This window comes from Drosophila arizonae, chromosome X (genome assembly GCF_054131065.1).
Source record: "Drosophila arizonae isolate 15081-1271.41 chromosome X, UAZ_ARI_1.0, whole genome shotgun sequence".
Lineage (NCBI taxonomy): Eukaryota > Metazoa > Arthropoda > Insecta > Diptera > Drosophilidae > Drosophila > Drosophila arizonae.
The window spans coordinates 15,471,935-15,489,855 of NC_142927.1; the positions used below are offsets into that span (position 1 = coordinate 15,471,935).

Consider the following 17,921-nt stretch of genomic DNA (forward strand, 5'->3'; position numbering starts at 1 on the left):
GCTTCTTATATTTATACTCAGAGCTTCGATTCGCTGCTATTGACAATGGCAGCGACGGCCCTGACGACGCCGGCGCCGACGTCGACGTCAGCATCGACTTAATCAACGGCCAAACACTCTTTACCGTTATGCCTTAAAAGCAACAGCAACAACCAGCAATCAGTTAAATGAAAATATGATAAAGCTGGCAGAGAAAAGGCGCCGCAGCCAGCCATAAATGCAAATCTCGCAAAAGGGCGACGCCAACAAAGGCCAAAGCTGAAGATGCTAAAGAATGCGACAGGCAGCAGCAGCCGAGCCGAACCAAAGCAATTTTGTTTAACCCAATTAAAGTCAATTGAATCAGAAGCTAAAGAGACTCAGCCCAAAGGGGAATCGAACTCAAAGTGATTGCACTTAAAGATGTCAAATATTTTATTTAAATTTGATAAAGAATAATTATAATAAATAAAATTACATATACATATATGTATGTAGTATGATTCAAGTCTGAATTGGCATTTTTAAATTTTAATATATTCATTGTTTAGATATTGTAATTTACATTGTATATATTATTATTCTTATTCCATATTTAATATAATTTTTCTACTTTTTTTTTTGTTATTTACCTTGGCTTTTTTTTTTTTTTTTAAATTTATTTATTTATTTATTTTTTTTTTTTTTTTTGGGTCTTCTTTTGCAGTTGACTTCAATGTGATTCAGATTCCACCATTTCACCGGCTTAGAGAATTAAATATACCTTGTCTAATCTACTTTCTGCATCATGACATGACTTTTAAATATTTTCCATTTTACTGCTATATTTCAATTTTGCATATGATTTCTGTAAGGACACATATTTTTTTTTAATTGAAATATTTATAATCGGCTTTTAATATACATATGTATAATTACTTTTTTATTATTTAAATAAAATCTTGTACACTCTTGCCAATTTGTCTAACAACTCGTTTAAAAAACGAGCTCATAAAAGCATTCAAAAATAATCCACAATTTAAGACTGCTTACAAGTAAAAAATGTAAAAAAAAAAAAAAAAACAGCTTTGACCCTAGTCTCTTTTATATATTGTACATATATAGTTGTTTATAACGGAGACAAAAGCTGCCAAAACACAGACACAAACAAGCATTGCTCTAAGCCTTAGTAAAATATTTGTTAAGCCACTTTAATGGCTTGTAAGTCATTAATTATGCCAGGTAAACCATATTGGACTTTACACAAGAGATATACATACATACTTATATACTGAGATAGTCTCTTATATAACTAGCAAGTCATGCTGCGGCAACCCCAACACTGGCCAAGGCTAAGGCTTGGCTTTGGGGCTATGCAGCGCCAGTTGGTTTAGCTGTCATTCATTTGAGTGATCTCAATATTAAAATATAGCTCTTTCTCTCACTCTCACTCCCCCACTTTCGCCCTCTCAGTCACTCCCAGTCTTCCACTCTCTCTCGCTCTCTCTCTTTCCTCATATTTCTGTTGGCTTGCACTTGTCATTCTTGAACATTCTTTGGGTCATTTGGACAACATCATTTATAATAAGATTTTCATGCCGGACGGCCAGCTCAAAAACAGCGCTGGCAATGGCAACGGCAACGCCGACGCCAACTGCGACAGAGACTGCGGCAGTGGGAAGTGGCGTCGACCGCTTAACGAAGCGCTGCTGTCGTCGACAATGCTGGCTGCGTCGCTTAGCTTTTGTTATTGTTATTGCATTTCTTTTTGCACTTTTTTAATGAAGCTCCTGCTGCCGCCGACAATAGACCGTGGGACCAAGACATCGAAAACTCGAATGCAATGAATGATGTTCAAAGAAATTGCAACCGATACAAATTATTCAAAATTTTAATTAAATCTGGAAATAAAATTTAATTAAATACTTATTGAAACTAAATATAAAATTAAACAAAAATAATAATAATAATAAAATAAATAAAATTATATATTGAAAAAAATTAATTCGAAATAATTAAAATAGCATTAATGAAGTATTTTTATTAAATTGAACTAAATTTATTTTTCATTCAAATTAAAAAACTTATAGTAAATTAAATGAAAACAATTAAATTAAAAATAGTAATGACCTAATTTAATGCGCCTATCAATAATAATAAAATAAATAAAATAAAACTATACTATATCATTATTAAAATTAGAAAAAAAAAAAAAAAAAACAAAAATAAATAAATAATAATCCACAACGAATTTGCTACTTGTATTATTCTTTTTACGTTTGTGTACTCATTGTTTTCATTATATTTTTTTTATTATGATTACAATTATTATTTTATTTTTATTTATATATTTATTTTTTTATTATTTATTTATTTATTTATTTTATTTTTTTTAATTTTATTTATTTTTATTTTATTTTTTTTTTTTTTTTTTTTGAATACATTTACAATATATTTCCACTATCAAACAATTTCAATTGTAACTTCAACTTATTGCCAACCCTGCTCATTGCAAGCAGAGCAGTGTTTTGGTACCACTGTGCAACGTCGCTACCAGCAGACCACGTCGCTAAGCATCTTTTTTTTATTGTTATTGCATTTCTCAGTGAATGTTGTGGTTGTTGTTGTTGTTGATGTTGTTGTTGCTGCAGTATTGCCTCCGTTGTTGTCATATGCCATAAAATATATTTTATGTAGAAAATTATTTTTAAACTCAAGTTTTGTGCCAATTTAGGTAGGTGCACACATTTCTTATATGCGTGTGCATTTGTGTGTGTGTGTGTGTGTGTGAATAACGTTCTTAACTTTGCATTCATATATGCACACATATATATACACACATATATATAAATAATTGTATCTGCTTCGATTCACATAGTACACATTGAATTGGAGCCAATGTTGGGGCAGCATCTGTTACACATAATATTTGTGCATACAAATTCAATTTGCAGCACAAACAACAAAACACACAAAATGCGCCTTTAATGTGCAATTTGTCAAAACTTATTTGATTTATGAGCCGAACAACAACAGCAACAACAACAACAGTCGCCAAAACTGTCAAACAAACCAGGAACAACAACAGGAACATGCTTAACAAACTTGCGCCCAGTCCGAATTCAACGTGCCGTGGAAGGTTCCCCGTGGTGCAGCCGCTACCCGAATCATGGCCACGCCCACTGGTGCCCACAGTGCTCCCCTGCTAATCGTTCAAAGCGAACTTTAAAGCACAACAAATTGAAACCTCACACACAAAAATTGCTCATGTTTACGGCCACAACGATGGGATTTTCGATTTTTCACGATTTTTCGTCGTTTTTTTTCCTTCTTTTATTTTTTGAGGGGAACTCAAAACCGCTGACAATTTTCTCGCCGTGGCCATTTGGCTCTTTAGACTGTGTGTGTGTGTGTGTTTTTTTTTTCTATTTTTTGTTTTTGGTGCTGGGCAGTCACACGATTTTTGCTTAATCTAATTTGAAGCTTTGCAGCCGGGCACTCCCATCGTGCGACCACTGAAGACGTGCCACAGCTGCCGAACTACCCAAACATGAAAATCATTGAACACTTAATTCCATTTACATATTTCCATTTAATTGAAATTAAATTCAATTAAATTTCACCTAAAGTCTCGGCACTTGTTACAGTCTCATGGAAATGCTGTTCAATATAAGATATCTAGCGAATAGACATATAAAGATGTTGAGCTACCAATAAATCAGGTGTTTAGCTGCTTAAAAGGCTGATGCAGGATGTTAAATGGAAAACTAATTTAAATGGATATACATATATATCAGCTGTTGTTGATTTGAGTGTTGAAATAATTGTTAAGTCTTACCAATTTGCTTAGATTTAACAAATCAGATAAGCTATTTAGACATGAGATGCTATAAGCTGTATTCTATGAAAGTCTGAGAGAATTATAGAGGCAGCCCAGTTAAGTGTAAGGCTGATTTAATCATATTTAAATGTTGAAACCATATACGAATTATGTCATTTTGCTGACTTGCGCTATATAATATGAACAGCTAAGGAATCAGAAATGCAGCTCTGTTATTATACAGCATGATACATTAGGTGTGTCACCCTTTTAAATAACAAAATTTTAGTAGCTGTTTAAGATACAAATCTTATTTGACTGTAGAGTGTGCCTTTTATGTTACGTTTAAAGTATATATAAACTTTATCAAGATGCTCAATTGTCATTAAGGAACTCGAGTTCCGTCAATCGGAAGTCGTTTATAATGGCCTCATGACAGGGGTGAGTAGGAGGAAGTCTCTACATTATAGCAGATTCTCTTGTAGGAGTGATGTTGTTAATAATAAAATAAATAATTAAATAAAATAAGAAATAAATAATTAAATAAACAATTCAGAAAGAGACTGTTAGGAAAATGCTAAAATTGAGACAGTAACATTCCAGAGCTTAATGCCCAAATCATCCACGACTACTTCATAAGAATTATTAACCTTCATATTGCCCCCTCATAAAAAGCCAGAATGTAGTTTTAAAATAATCTCTTAAATGATATAATATCGAATATCGCAATAATCTTCTGTTACATTGAAATATTCTTTATTTGCCCAGCCAGTACAACATGAAATCCAGATCAGATCTGATAAATATATGTATATATTATAAATATTTTTATATAATATATCATTATACCAGATAACAACCAAAAAGCTTACCTGTTCGATTTGACACACTTTGCGCTCCATAAAAATATTATGGCAACTGGTTCCAGGCCCATAAAATGCTGAAAATAAGAATGCTTAAGGCCTGGACAGAGCCAGAAACAATTTACTGAGCATATAAAAGACCTGGCCAATTGGGCAACCAGACAGAACAGAACCGAACTGTACGAGCATCAAACATGAGAAGCTATCTGGGTTTCATACTGCTAATCAGCGCTGCGGCTGCTGCAGAAGTCACCGATAAGACGATGACAACAACAACAACAACAGCAGCAGCAGTAACTCCAACAGCAACTCCAACAATAACTCCAACAGCAACTCCAACAACAACTAAACCAGATCAAAGGAACAAACGTCAGTTGGTAAGCACCGAAACGAAGCGAATTCAAGATTACCCAACTTGACCCTCCTATATAACTACTTGAAACAGAGCATACCCGTTTATTACGACAACTTCAATGCGAATCCCACAGTGGAGCCTTCGAAGCCGTTGCCGCCGCTGCAGCCACTGCACCCACTGCAACCGCTGCAGCCGGTTGGAGTCGTCACGCCCGTTGTGGGCAATCCAGGGGGTCTGCAGACGCAGAATTGGCCCATTATGGGCGCGCTGTTGCCACTGCAAAATCTGCTAACCGGCCTCAATCTGGGCAACTTTGGTGGCTTCGGCCAGCTGGGCAATCTGCCAGGATTTGGGCCAACTGGCAAGCCACCAGCAGGTGGTGCGCCCGCACAGACCTGCTCGATCGGCCAAAAGCTCAGCTGTCGCTGTGAGCCGCTGGTCTCGCTGCGACAGCCGGAAGCCCAGAGTCTCGTGCAGATCCTCAGGCAGAACGCCCGCCACAACGAGGACGGCAGCCAGGAGCTGCGTCTGGTGCTGAGCAACGGGCAGGTGATCTACCAGCGCACCGACAAGGACTCCAGCAGCCAGCAGGGCTACTATGCGGTGCCCTTCCAGGCGGGAAACTATCTGAACATTCGCTACAGCATCAACGAAGCCAACTATACGATCAAGGCCGAGGTGGACAGCCTGGCACCCAACACAGACTTTGAGCTGTAGGAGGAGTACCTAGAGGAATCTAGGGTATCCATATGCCTACCTATTCATATATATGTATAACAATACCTAGAGGAATCTAGGCTGCCCTTACACCAATTTATATGAATTGAATGTACAACAATTTTGTAGGAGAAATACCTAGAGGAATCTGGAGTATCCATATACCTATGCATATATATAAACAACTTTTTTTTCATATTTTTAAATATTTGGAAATAAACTCACAAATATATACATACATACACACTCCACCAATTTGAAGACATTTCCAGCTGTCTCAGAGTTGGGAAACTCTAAAAGAATTCCCTACTCGAGCTAACTTGAATTTCGAGCAAGTTTCGCCGCACTGATTAGAAGTCGCTGTTGGAATCTAATTGGAAATTCTTATTGCTGCCGCGCAGCAGAGCTGACTGCAATTTAATTTCAATAATTGAACTTCCTAATTTGCTGTTTTCTCCGCAGGAAGAAGCACAAATTTTCGGATTGTGCAACAAGTTGGCTTCGGTGGCTTCGGTGGCTGCGGCGGCTGCGGCGGCTGTGGAGGCGGCGGCATGCCAAAAGTGCCACAGGAAAAACATTTTCCCAATGCGCTCAATGTGCGGATGGCAAATGGAAATCAAGCTGCAATTGCAATTGCCAACTTCGCTTCGACTCAAGCGGAAGCAACGAGGCGCCGACGAGCACGACAAGGATGACAGCTTTCGCAGCAAACAATTTGACAGGATGCCTCTCGGAATGCAAATTGCCAACCGTTGCGCAACAGTTGACTAAATGACGATTCGCTCTCGGGGCCGACTTCACAATTCCGCTTTAAAGTGTTCAGTCAAAAGATGGAGAGAAAGTGAGAAAGTGAGAAAGAGAGAGAGAGAGAGGGGGGGGGGGGGATCACAACATATGTAAAAGAAAATATGTGGCTAATCTCTTACCTCTATGATTCTCTTGCTCATATTGATTGAGCTACTAGTAGATACTCTTTTCTATATAGTTTGGACTGTTGGCAGATACTCTTTAGCATGACGCTAAACGGATACTCTTCCTATATAGTTCAAACTGTTGAGGCGAAATTTTTTCCTATTAGGTTATATATGTGTATGTATGTAGCTGACATTCCTATGCGGTGCTGTAGAGTTCATACTCTATTCTTTCCTATATCGCTCACACTCTTGGCATATGCTCTACCCTATCTAATACTAATATTCGTTTCTCTTGACATATAGTTTTTCCCATAAAAGTCTGATTATTTACTAATAGTCGATTCTTTACTTTTAGACTTGCCTCTTGTTAGATACTCTATCCTATATAAGTCTTGGCTGACACCCTTCAATATATAGTTCAGACTCTAAGGTAATAATTTTTATACCCTGAACCCATTTTCAATGGGAAATCAGGGTATAATGGTTTTGTTGAAATGTATGTAACAGGCAGAGGGAGGCGTGGCAGACCCCACAAAGTATATATATTCTTGATCAGGGCGACGAGCTGAGTCGATTTGGCCCTGTCCGTCTGTCTGTCTGTCCGTCTGTCCGTCTGTCCGTCCGTCCGTCTGTTCGTCTGTCCGTATGTTTGAACGCGTCGATTTCCGAAGATATAAGAGCTAGAGACTTTAATTTTTTTTTAAATGACCGTATATACAGCGCGGACGTCGAGTTTGCTTTTAAAATTCGATAAATCATCCCGTTATGTTTTTATCGAGTAAAAACATTCAAGTTCAAATCAGATGCCACTATAGGTAATTGTGAATGATTTTTATTTTCTTTTAATTTCTCAAATATTCAATCTAATATGTAGATCATATGCTGAAAGTTTCATTAAATTCCGTTCAGTCAAAAATTAATAAAAAGCAGCAGTGAATCTATTTGAGTTTTGCCAGCGCCACTAGCAGAAGTGAGGTGGCGTAGTGTGTTAGCTGCATGACGCTCGATCGAGAAGTCGCGGTTCGAATCCCGATCTCCCGATCGATGCAACTGATGTTAACTTTTTTAATTGTTTCGAAATATTTTTATATTTTATTAAATGAGTTTGGTATTTTATTTATATTTTTATTTTCGGGCAGTAATTAAAGCCAATTTAAACAATATTACATCGTAGGCTTCTCATTATGTGGATAACGTAGATTGTTTGCGTAATATTGAATTAGCAGTCTTATGTCAAGCAGCTTCAACTGCTGGGCAGTTATCAACTCCGGCAGCTTACGATTCTTAAATTTTACGGCAAACATAAGATCATTTTCGTAGGGAAATGCGGCTAAGATCATTTCTGGCTTGAGACCGCGTTCGAAGCCATTATTGACAGTGGGAACAAGCTTCTTGTGTTTCTTTAAAGAACGCCGCATTACTTTTGTTGTGACATTCGTGTTATTGACGCTGTCTTCTCCCATAACCACCGAGTTCAACTGGCTGTTGCGTGGACGTCCCTGCAATAAGAATCAATGGTAGCTGGCGCATTGACACAAAAAGGAAAACTTACCCGCCGACGCGGTAGAGTACGTTCTGGTGGTTCGGAGTCTGCTCCTGCAATAGATGGAGCCGCAGCAGCGCTAGTAGCACTGGCAGCAGAAACCGCTGTTGGAAGACAAAATATGTAAAATGTATCCATATATTATATATATGTATACATATTAATTAAATATCTAAATTTAACACTTACGTTGCATATTCTTGTCGGGAGAATCCCTTCCGCCGGGTATCTAAATTAATTCACATTTAAATTAATTAATTAATTTACATTTAGTTAATATTCGCAAATGTAAAAATGTAAAAAATATAAAAAATTACCAATTGAGCTTCTAAATTTCGTTTTTCCATTTTATTGTAAGACGGTTAACTTTTAGAATATATTTGAAGCTATATCAGCATATTTGAGTTGACATACAAGTGTGACATCAACCACGCAGACTACTAGATTGTTTGATGCTGAGCAAGGCACGAACATATTTCAGAAGTGCTCAAGCGAACTTTCGTTATAGGATTTTAAAAGAACTAGTTCGATTTTTATACCCTGAACCCATTGAAAATGGGAAGTCAGAGAATAATCGAAAAATCGACATTGTTTTTTCAGCCTAATTTGAACAGTTTTAGACCTGGAGACTTCAAATTTGCGCTGTATATAAAGTTAATGGATACAAAGATTATGCAATCTACAGAGTTTATATACCACGCCCCCTTCGCCTCCAATTTGTAAAAAACGCATTTCAAGTACTAGAGACTTGTGCTTTGGAATGTACACACATATTCCCCATATGATTACGCTCTGAATTTTCAATAAGATTGTCTTTTGTCTATAAAAGAAATTATTCAAGAAATAAATTCTCATAATATTCCTCACATTGCAGCGCAGCCCAAGCGCAGCCGCTGCTAACTGCGCAGTCAGCAGAGAGCGTGCTTATAAGTGCATGTGTATGCATAAAAGAAGTCCAGAATGATTAGAATATTAGCTTGGAGGGTTCAGGGTATCTCCTAGTCGAGCAGTCTCGACTGGAGCCTTCTTACTTGTTTGCTTATGAGTTTGACTCTTTGCAGGTACCTTCCCCATGTAAGTAATATGGATAGCATAGACAAACCACCTAGCTTTCCCATACTCCCAGGTGAAACTGTTTTATATATGGCTCACGCTTTGAACGAATACTCTTTTGTACATTTTCCTGACTCACACTCGACAGATGCTCTCTCCTATATAGTGCAGTGTCTTCTCTCTCTCTTGATTTTTCTTATATAGATAAATACCTTTGCCACAACTCTTTAATATAAGCTCATACTCTAGAAATATACGCTTTGTATCAATTATTAATATTCCCATACCGCTCCACCTCTAGTTTATGCTCTTCCCTATATAGTAGAGCAGGACTCTTACATTTATACTCTTACCGCATATACTCTTCCCTCAAACTCATAGCAGTCACTTATGACTCTGAGCTTATGCTGTTTCATACTCTCGTTCCTCTTAACATCATATTCCCTTCACCATGTGAAGCAAACTCAAAGCTGATACTCATCCTATATAACTACATGATATGAGGTATGTCATACTCTTACCAGAGGCCCTTAGCTAAAGCTGGCACCTCTTGTCTCATTCACTTCGCAGTGTGGGTCAAGTTCTTAGCTGTATCACTCACACACTTGCAGCTACTCTCTCCTATATTGTTCAGGTCCTTATCCAGTACTCTTCCCACTATGGCTCAGGTTCTTAGCTGCTACTATGACCTACACAACCTGTACACTCACCAGCAACCACTCTACTCAATGTAGTCTATGTATATACTCTTAGCTACTACTGTTTCACATGCAGGCGAGTTGATAACCTCTTGACATATGGATCAAACTCTAAGCTGATGCTCTTTCCTGTACGTAAACTCTAATAAAAAGGTATAATATTTCAAAGCCTCAATTAGCGTATATACATATATATACGTATTATATATACTCTTTACTAAAATGAGAACGATTGAAAGGTTGTTAAGAGCTAAAGAACTTAAACTCTTTCTATTTATGATACAGAAAATATACTTTCGATGGAAACTTTGACTCTATCTATATATGCATATACAAATACATATATTTAACAAATAGTACAAAGTAGTACATAAAACACAGGTGTCAATGAATGTAATTGTGCCGCATTAGAGAAGATGCCATCGAGTGCCAGCTGACAGCTGTTGACGTGAGTGGCGCTCAGCTGGCTGACGGATGGCTGAGCTGCATTATTCGTAAGTCGACGTAAGACGCTTAAACCAATTAGCCTGGTTATGGGAATGAGCTAGCTGAAGCCGCTTAACAATATCATTGAAAGTGCTTACATACCAGCGATGCACTTGCCGTTTGCCAGTTTGCCAGGTTGCCAAGCAATGGCATGGAATGCCCGTACTTGCAACAAATTGTGGCAGCGACAACAATTGAACTCGCATTAAAGAGAATAGCCAAGGCAGCCGAGGCAGTCCTTGGCAGTCGTGGCAGCTGGGGGCGCACTGCACACGACCATGAGGCATAATTACGCTGCAAGCGCTGACTGGCACTTAATAGGAAGCCACCCATGCCACCCAATCAGATTTTAAAGCTGCCCAACAGCGGCGTCTTTAAGTGCTGCCGATTCGCTGAACGCGTCATTAATTCGTTCGAATGCTCTTGGCTGGCTGACTGGCTGCCCGACTGCCCGACTGCCCGACTGCCTGCCAGCTGCATTTGTTTGTAGTACTGCTGGAGAAGGAGCTGCAATGCATCCATTAGCAGCTATGCCATACGGCTGGGCCAGCCACAGAGCAATGTGACTGACCCCGTAAATGGCAGTGTTGCTAGATTGACTGCGCGCTAGTCCTTGCCAACTGGAAAAACAATAGTCACTTACCACGCTTACCACCCTCACAGCCAGCAGCCCACTCACCAACACACACATATATATACATCTATAGAGCTGACCATGCCACAGGCACCGCCAAAACTGCCGCATTGTGTGGCCAAAGGGTAACCGCGGCTCGCCCCAAACAGTCGACGGATGTGAATTGGGAGCGGAAAGCGTCACAGGTAGCCCAGCTACACACACAGACACACCTCTCTCTCTCTCTCTCTCTCTCTCTCTCTGTTTGTGTGACAGTGGAATATTTTCTAAAATAAAAAACTGAATAACTGAACTCTAAGCTCAGCTAAGAAAACTTGGATTTGCTCAACAGTATTTTTCTTCTTTTCTCATCTGCTATGTGGAGATGCTAACGGTATGCACTCTCGCCTGCATCTGCTGGCCACAGTGCACACCACATGCAGATGCACAACATGTGCTCCACTGTATTGGATAGCCACCCCTGACCCAGGGGAAGCCCAAGTTGGCCCCAAATAGTAGTAAATTGTCGAAATCGCAAACAAAAACTGCGATTGTTAAAAGCAAAAAACAAATAAAGTGAATAGGAAAGACCTGAAAAGGAGAAAAATAACAAATTGAATTACTTGACTGAGTACCCTGTATACCCTGTATACACATAGTATATATATACTATGTGTATTTTTATATACTAAATTATGTACATATATAAACAAAAAATATATATATATATACATATATATGTTAAAAATTTATACATATATATAAAATATAATAAAATAAAAAAAATATACTTGATTATATGAGCATAAATTAAAAAAGTGCTCATGTACTAAAAAAAAAAAATATATATATATATATCATTACTTTTATATAACGCAAATACTATATTGCAGAAAAATTAATTAAAAATAAAATTAATTTAAAAATTAAAAAAAAGCAATATTCTCCTAGTTTATATAATTTTATACATTGATAAAAAAAAAAAAAAAAAATTATAATTATTTATAATGCAAATAATTTTTGGAAAAAAAAGCGGATCTTTGTATTTTATACAAAAAAAAATTAAATAATAAGTATAACTTTCACTTTTATTTAACACATCTAACATATCTAAATACATATAAATATAGTTAATATTTTTATAAGGCAGTCAAGCATTATGAATCTCTGCATATCATCTTCAGTAATGCCTATAAAATAAGCTCAGTTACGTATCACACATAAAAAACGAAACTCTTTTCGATTTCGATGCGTACAGGGTATCGAAAATCAATGGACTGCCAGCGCAGTCAACGCATACGCAGCGACCACTAAATAAGTGGAGCACGTGCACAGAGGATACAAGAATAAGCCCCATGGCCGAAGAGCTGCAAACAAATAAAGGATCAACATAGCTCCAAGTGTAGCCCATTCCAAATTGTAAATTGCCAAAAAAAAATATCAGGGCATATCAGACTATGTAATAGGAATGCAATATGTAGTCAAAAATAAAAAATGATTCGAACTCACTTTTTATACCCTGAACCCATTTTCAATGGGAAATCAGGGTATAATGGTTTTGTTGAAATGTATGTAACAGGCAGAAGGAGGCGTGGCAGACCCCACAAAGTATATACATATATTCTTGATCAGGGCGACGAGCTGAGTCGATTTGGCCCTGTCCGTCTGTCTGTCTGTCCGTCTGTCTGTCCGTCCGTCTGTCCGGCTGTCCGTCTGTCCGTATGTTTGAACGCGTCGATTTCCGAAGATATAAGAGCTAGAGACTTCAATTTTTTTTTTTAAATGACCGTATATACAGCGCGGACGTCGAGTTTGCTTTTAAAATTCGATAAATCATCCCGTTATTTTTTTATCGAGTAAAAACATTCAAGTTCAAATCAGATGCCACTATAGGTAATTGTGAATGATTTTTCTTATTTTTTAATTTCTCAAATATTCAATATAATATGTAGATCATATGCTGAAAGTTTCATTAAATTCCGTTCAGTCAAAAATTAATAAAAAGCAGCAGTGAATCTATTTGAGTTTTGCCAGCGCCACTAGCAGAAGTGAGGTGGCGTAGTGTGTTAGCTGCATGACGCTCGATCGAGAAGTCGCGGTTCGAATCCCGATCTCCCGATCGATGCAACTGATGTTAACTTTCTTAATTGTTTCGAAATATTTGTATATTTTATTAAATGAGTTTGGTATTTTATTTATATTTTTATTTTCGGGCAATAATTAAACAATATTACATCGTAGGCTTCTCATTATGTGGATAACGTAGATTGTTTACGTAATATTGAATTAGTAGATTTTTGTCAAGCACCTTCAACTGCTGGGCAGTTATCAACTCTGGCAGCTTACGATTCTTAAATTTTACGGCAAACATAAGATCATTTTCGTAGGGAAATGCGGCTAAGATCATTTCTGGCTTGAGACCGCGTTCGAAGCCATTATTGACAGTGGCAACAAGCTTCTTGTGTTTCTTTATCGAACGCTGCATTACTTTTGTTGTGACATTCGTGTTATCGACGCTGTCTTCTCCCATAACCACCGAGTTCAACTGGCTGTTACGTGGACGTCCCTGCAATAAGAATCAATGGTAGCTGGCGCATTGACACAAAAAGGAAAACTTACCCGCCGACGCGGTAGAGTACGTTCTGGTGGTTCGGAGTCTGCTCCTGCAATAGATGGAGCCGCAGCAGCGCTAGTAGCACTGGCAGCAGAAACCGCTGTTGGAAGACAAAATATGTAAAATGTATCCATATATTATATATATGTATACATATTAATTAAATATCTAAATTTAACACTTACGTTGCATATTCTTGTCGGGAGAAACCCTTCCGTCGAGTATCTAAATTAATTCACATTTAAATTAATTAATTAATTTACATTTAGTTAATATTCGAAAATGTAAAAATGTAAAAAATATAAAAAATTACCAATTGAGCTTCTAAATTTCGTTTTTCCATTTTATTGTAAGACGGTTAATTTTTACAATATATTTGAAGCTATATCAGCATATTTGAGTTGACATACAAGTGTGACATCAACCACGCAGACTACTAGATTGTTTGATGCTGAGCAAGGCACGAACATATTTCAGAAGTGCTCAAGCGAACTTTCGTTATCGGATTTTAAAAGAACTAGTTCGATTTTTATACCCTGAACCCATTGAAAATGGGAAGTCAGGGTATAATGGTTTTGTGAGTCAGTCAGTCAGCAGAGCGCGTGCTTATAAGTGCATGTGTATGTATGTGTGCATAAAAGAAGTCCAGAATGATTAGAATATTAGCTTGGAGGGTTCAGGGTATCTCCTAGTCGAGCAGTCTCGACTGGAGCTTTCTTACTTGTTATATATTAAATATATTGAAAAATATGTAAAATATTCTGGAAAATATGAAATATTACTTATTGTTAATAAGTTATACATATATAAGACATTTTTTTATGAAATTGTAAACTGTGTGAGCTTTTTATATCCTGATCCCATTGAAAATTGAAGATCAGGTTATAGTGAATTATTTTTTTTAATTATTATATTTAATATAATTTATTATATATAATATATATTTTATTGCCTTTAAAATAATCCCTATCTTATAATCCATATATTATAAATAAGAGCTGGCTTATAAATTTATATATGAATTAATATGCCACACGAAAATTCTGCACCAATTTTATCTTAAAAGCGAAAATTAGATTTATTTTTTTTGGCAAAATTAAAATTTTTTTTTTTTTTTTTTTTTGTAAATTAAAGGGTAATAGCAAGTCGCATATGCAAGAAAAAGTTCTTAATTTCTGCAAACTGTTACGTAAGCAGAGAAAAGAACCTACAGCTTCCGCATCTAATTTTCTAAATCATTTCACTGCAATCAAGCGAGTTTTCCTTCCTCTCTATCACTCCCACTCTCCCTCCCTCTACCACACTCTCCAAAGATATATGTTTCTATAGCAGTTTGCACTCAATTATAACATAGTCATAATACGCTTCGCCATCAAATGCTTTGCCAAGCTGGAGCCGTGCAGGGGATTCGAGTGTCTGCAAAGCCGCATCACGACATTTCCCTAGCCGCTGCAATGCTCTTAGCGTGCTTAGGCGACTTTAGCCCACTTTTCGCGTTAGGCAAAATAAACAGCAGCTTACTTTATATATTTTTTAAACGGATTGCAAAGAGCTTCAGCAGGCACTAGACCGAACTGGAGCTGATGGCGCTGGAGAAGGAGCTGCACTCGGCCTCGGAGCTGCTCGCGTCGGCCTTATCTCTGCAGTATTCCGTGATAAGAGCGCGCCCAAGTTACGGCAATTGCCTTGGCTGACTGTTCTTGGTTAGTCTTGGCTGTACGACGACAGAGCTTGCACAAAATGTCGGGTGAGTGAGTGGAAAGAGGACATCATCAGATATCAAACTGAACACAGATGGCTTCACTACAGCCAGGTCAGCGTGTCGCCAAATGCCGTTCTGGCTGGCCATTATCTCTATGGCCGGTCATGGCTTTCATGCGGGCAACCTGACCATGGACAGGGTGCTTGCTCGCTTGCACGGCTGCCTCTATATACCCTATGCTTTAAGGGAAGTAAGAATATCTTCTCTTAGGAGGGGTTCTCGCAGCCGAGGGCAATGCTGTCGGCGGTTACGACTCCAACGGTGATGTAATCTGTTTGGTAAGAGTCTTTGGCATCGCCATACGGCCGAGCACGAGGTGACCTCCGCTCCCAATGTGAAATGCTCTATGGCAGATCCAACTACTTTGAGAGTTTGACTGCCATCCGTGCATGGCTGCATCTATATACCCCTTGGCGGTGAGGCAGTCAGGCTGGAGCACTACGTGGCTCTAGTAAAAATCTCCTTGAGATATCTAAATACATACATACATATGTATGTACATAGTATGTGCATATATTATCGTCGTCTAGACACATTGCGTGACATGCATATAACCTCGGGGTGAAATATAATTTTGTTTATTGTCACCTATTTATCTGGAGTTCCACGGAAAGTATTAGCTGACTGCAGCTAATTGCCAATATTGATAAGGTCTATTGGCTGTCTGGTTTTATGAGCGTGTATGCAATTGGATATGTCTAACGATCTGGCGTAAAAACTAAGTACTGCTCTGATAATTTGAGCTCACTGACTCATATATCGGTGTATCGTATGATGCTCATAAATTGATTTTTTAAACACAAAAAAACAGAAAAGAAATTTGTTCGTCATAAATTTCTTTTGAATTTAACAGCGACATCTGCTGGCAGAATTAAGAACTGTCAATGTAGCGCCATCTATGCTATTAATGTTGCAGGGTCGCCACCATGTGGTAGTGGCAACGCTGTGCTTTCACTTTATTCGATAGTTTTCATGCTCTCAGCTGATTTCACATTTTTAGCGCGCAAGGCTTTTAAAGCCGCGAATTCAAAATAAACTGCTTATACAAAACACAGCAACTATTGGCCAAGCATATTAGCAACATATAAATTAAAAATCATTGTAAATTGCTGAGCCATAGAGCAAAGTAAATAGCAAAGTGCTGCCACCTGATGTAGCAAAAATCAGCTGTTGGTGCTAACAAGTAGTCGATAGTTGATCGACTGCCGCCAGACATTTGGCATGCTATCGATAGAGTGCGTATTTATTCAGTAGATTTTTTGCGGCTCCAAAAGTCGGACGTGTTCGTGGTTATTTATTTTATTTTTTTTTTTTGGAAATGCACACTTGCCAACATTAAATACGTGTACTGCATTTGTTTATAAGTGAGCGTGTAGTGAATGCGAATGCAACAATGTTCGCTGTAACCAAGTGTGATTGACTACCAATTGTAGGGACCGACAGTAACAAATACAAATGATCAAGCACACAAACAACAACCACAATAATAATAAAAGCTGAAATAGAAACAACAACAACAACCACAACAACAAGCAACGCTACTGCGTTAGCGCAACTGATTGAACACCTCTCTCCTCTCGCCGCCTGTGACACGACAACACAGCGCCAACCAAAACACAGCAGCGCAACGGCCTGCTCAAGAAAAGAAGATCTCCACAGCGAACGTACAATTAAAACCATCTCAAATGATTGAGAATCCCGCACGAGTAAATATTAATTTGATATCAATTTGTAGCATTTAGACAATGTTCTATTCCGCTTATCTGTAGTCCATTGGCAATAACATTAATAACAAGCGCGGCAGATGTCGCAGCGCTCTCAGCATTACCATAAATATTAACATGCAAATGAAATTTAGCTTAAAGTCGCCCAACATACGCCAATATTTCTAAACATCTCCAACGCTCTCTCTATCCTCTCTGTCTCTCTCTTTCTCTTTGGCTCTGTCACATGCAGAGCTGGACATACCACATAGACCCATAGACCGAGCAACAACCACTACTCGCGGCGTCAACGGCAACGGCGGCGTCGGCGGCTATTCGCAAGGCAAACGAATTCTAATCAAGAAGTTCTCTTTACCGCTGCCGCTGTTGCTGTTGTTGTTGTTGTTGCTGTTGCTGTTGTTATTGATGTCGTCTTCAGCTGCGGCTTTTTATACTCTTCGCCCATTAGCCATGTGTGAAGTGGGTATATTGATTATATGCACATGCCTGTAACAGTCAGAAATGCCATTTCATTGACCCCATCTGTGTATGCGAGGGTGGTTCAATATGTTATTCTTGTATATTTGCCATGCATTATATCGTTTCATATATCGTTTAACTGCAAGTTTCGACTATAAAAAATATGAAATATGAATCGATTTGATTTGAATTTATCGATATATGTATACTACTTTCATACCAATCGATAAAAATTATGATTAATTTATTTAGCTATAAACACTAGGAATACACTAGGAATATCAAATTGGATTCATTGCATTGACATACTCCTACGTACTCAAACATTTAAATATCATCCAT

At 37.9% G+C, this 17,921-nt stretch overlaps 2 protein-coding genes across 2 annotated transcripts; one reads left to right on the forward strand and one right to left on the reverse strand.

Annotated features, from left to right (window-relative positions):
• The first annotated feature begins 4,777 nt into the window (after nucleotides 1–4,777).
• Nucleotides 4,778–5,951, forward strand: LOC108620403 (uncharacterized). The gene is made up of 2 exons (XM_018017308.2): nucleotides 4,778–5,018; nucleotides 5,087–5,951. The coding sequence occupies exons 1-2, from the start codon at nucleotides 4,836–4,838 to the stop codon at nucleotides 5,711–5,713; spliced, it is 810 nt and encodes a 269-aa protein (XP_017872797.2). The 5' UTR covers nucleotides 4,778–4,835; the 3' UTR covers nucleotides 5,714–5,951.
• A 7,258-nt stretch (nucleotides 5,952–13,209) lies between these two features.
• LOC149267942 (uncharacterized) lies at nucleotides 13,210–16,461 on the reverse strand. Its single transcript, XM_089474670.1, has 4 exons — nucleotides 15,985–16,461; nucleotides 13,820–14,395; nucleotides 13,640–13,734; nucleotides 13,210–13,586 (listed from the first exon to the last, which is right to left on the reverse strand). Exons 2-4 carry the CDS (start codon nucleotides 13,824–13,826, stop codon nucleotides 13,251–13,253), a joined length of 438 nt encoding a protein of 145 aa, XP_089330796.1. The 5' UTR covers nucleotides 13,827–14,395; nucleotides 15,985–16,461; the 3' UTR covers nucleotides 13,210–13,250.
• Between the last annotated feature and the right edge of the window lie 1,460 nt (nucleotides 16,462–17,921).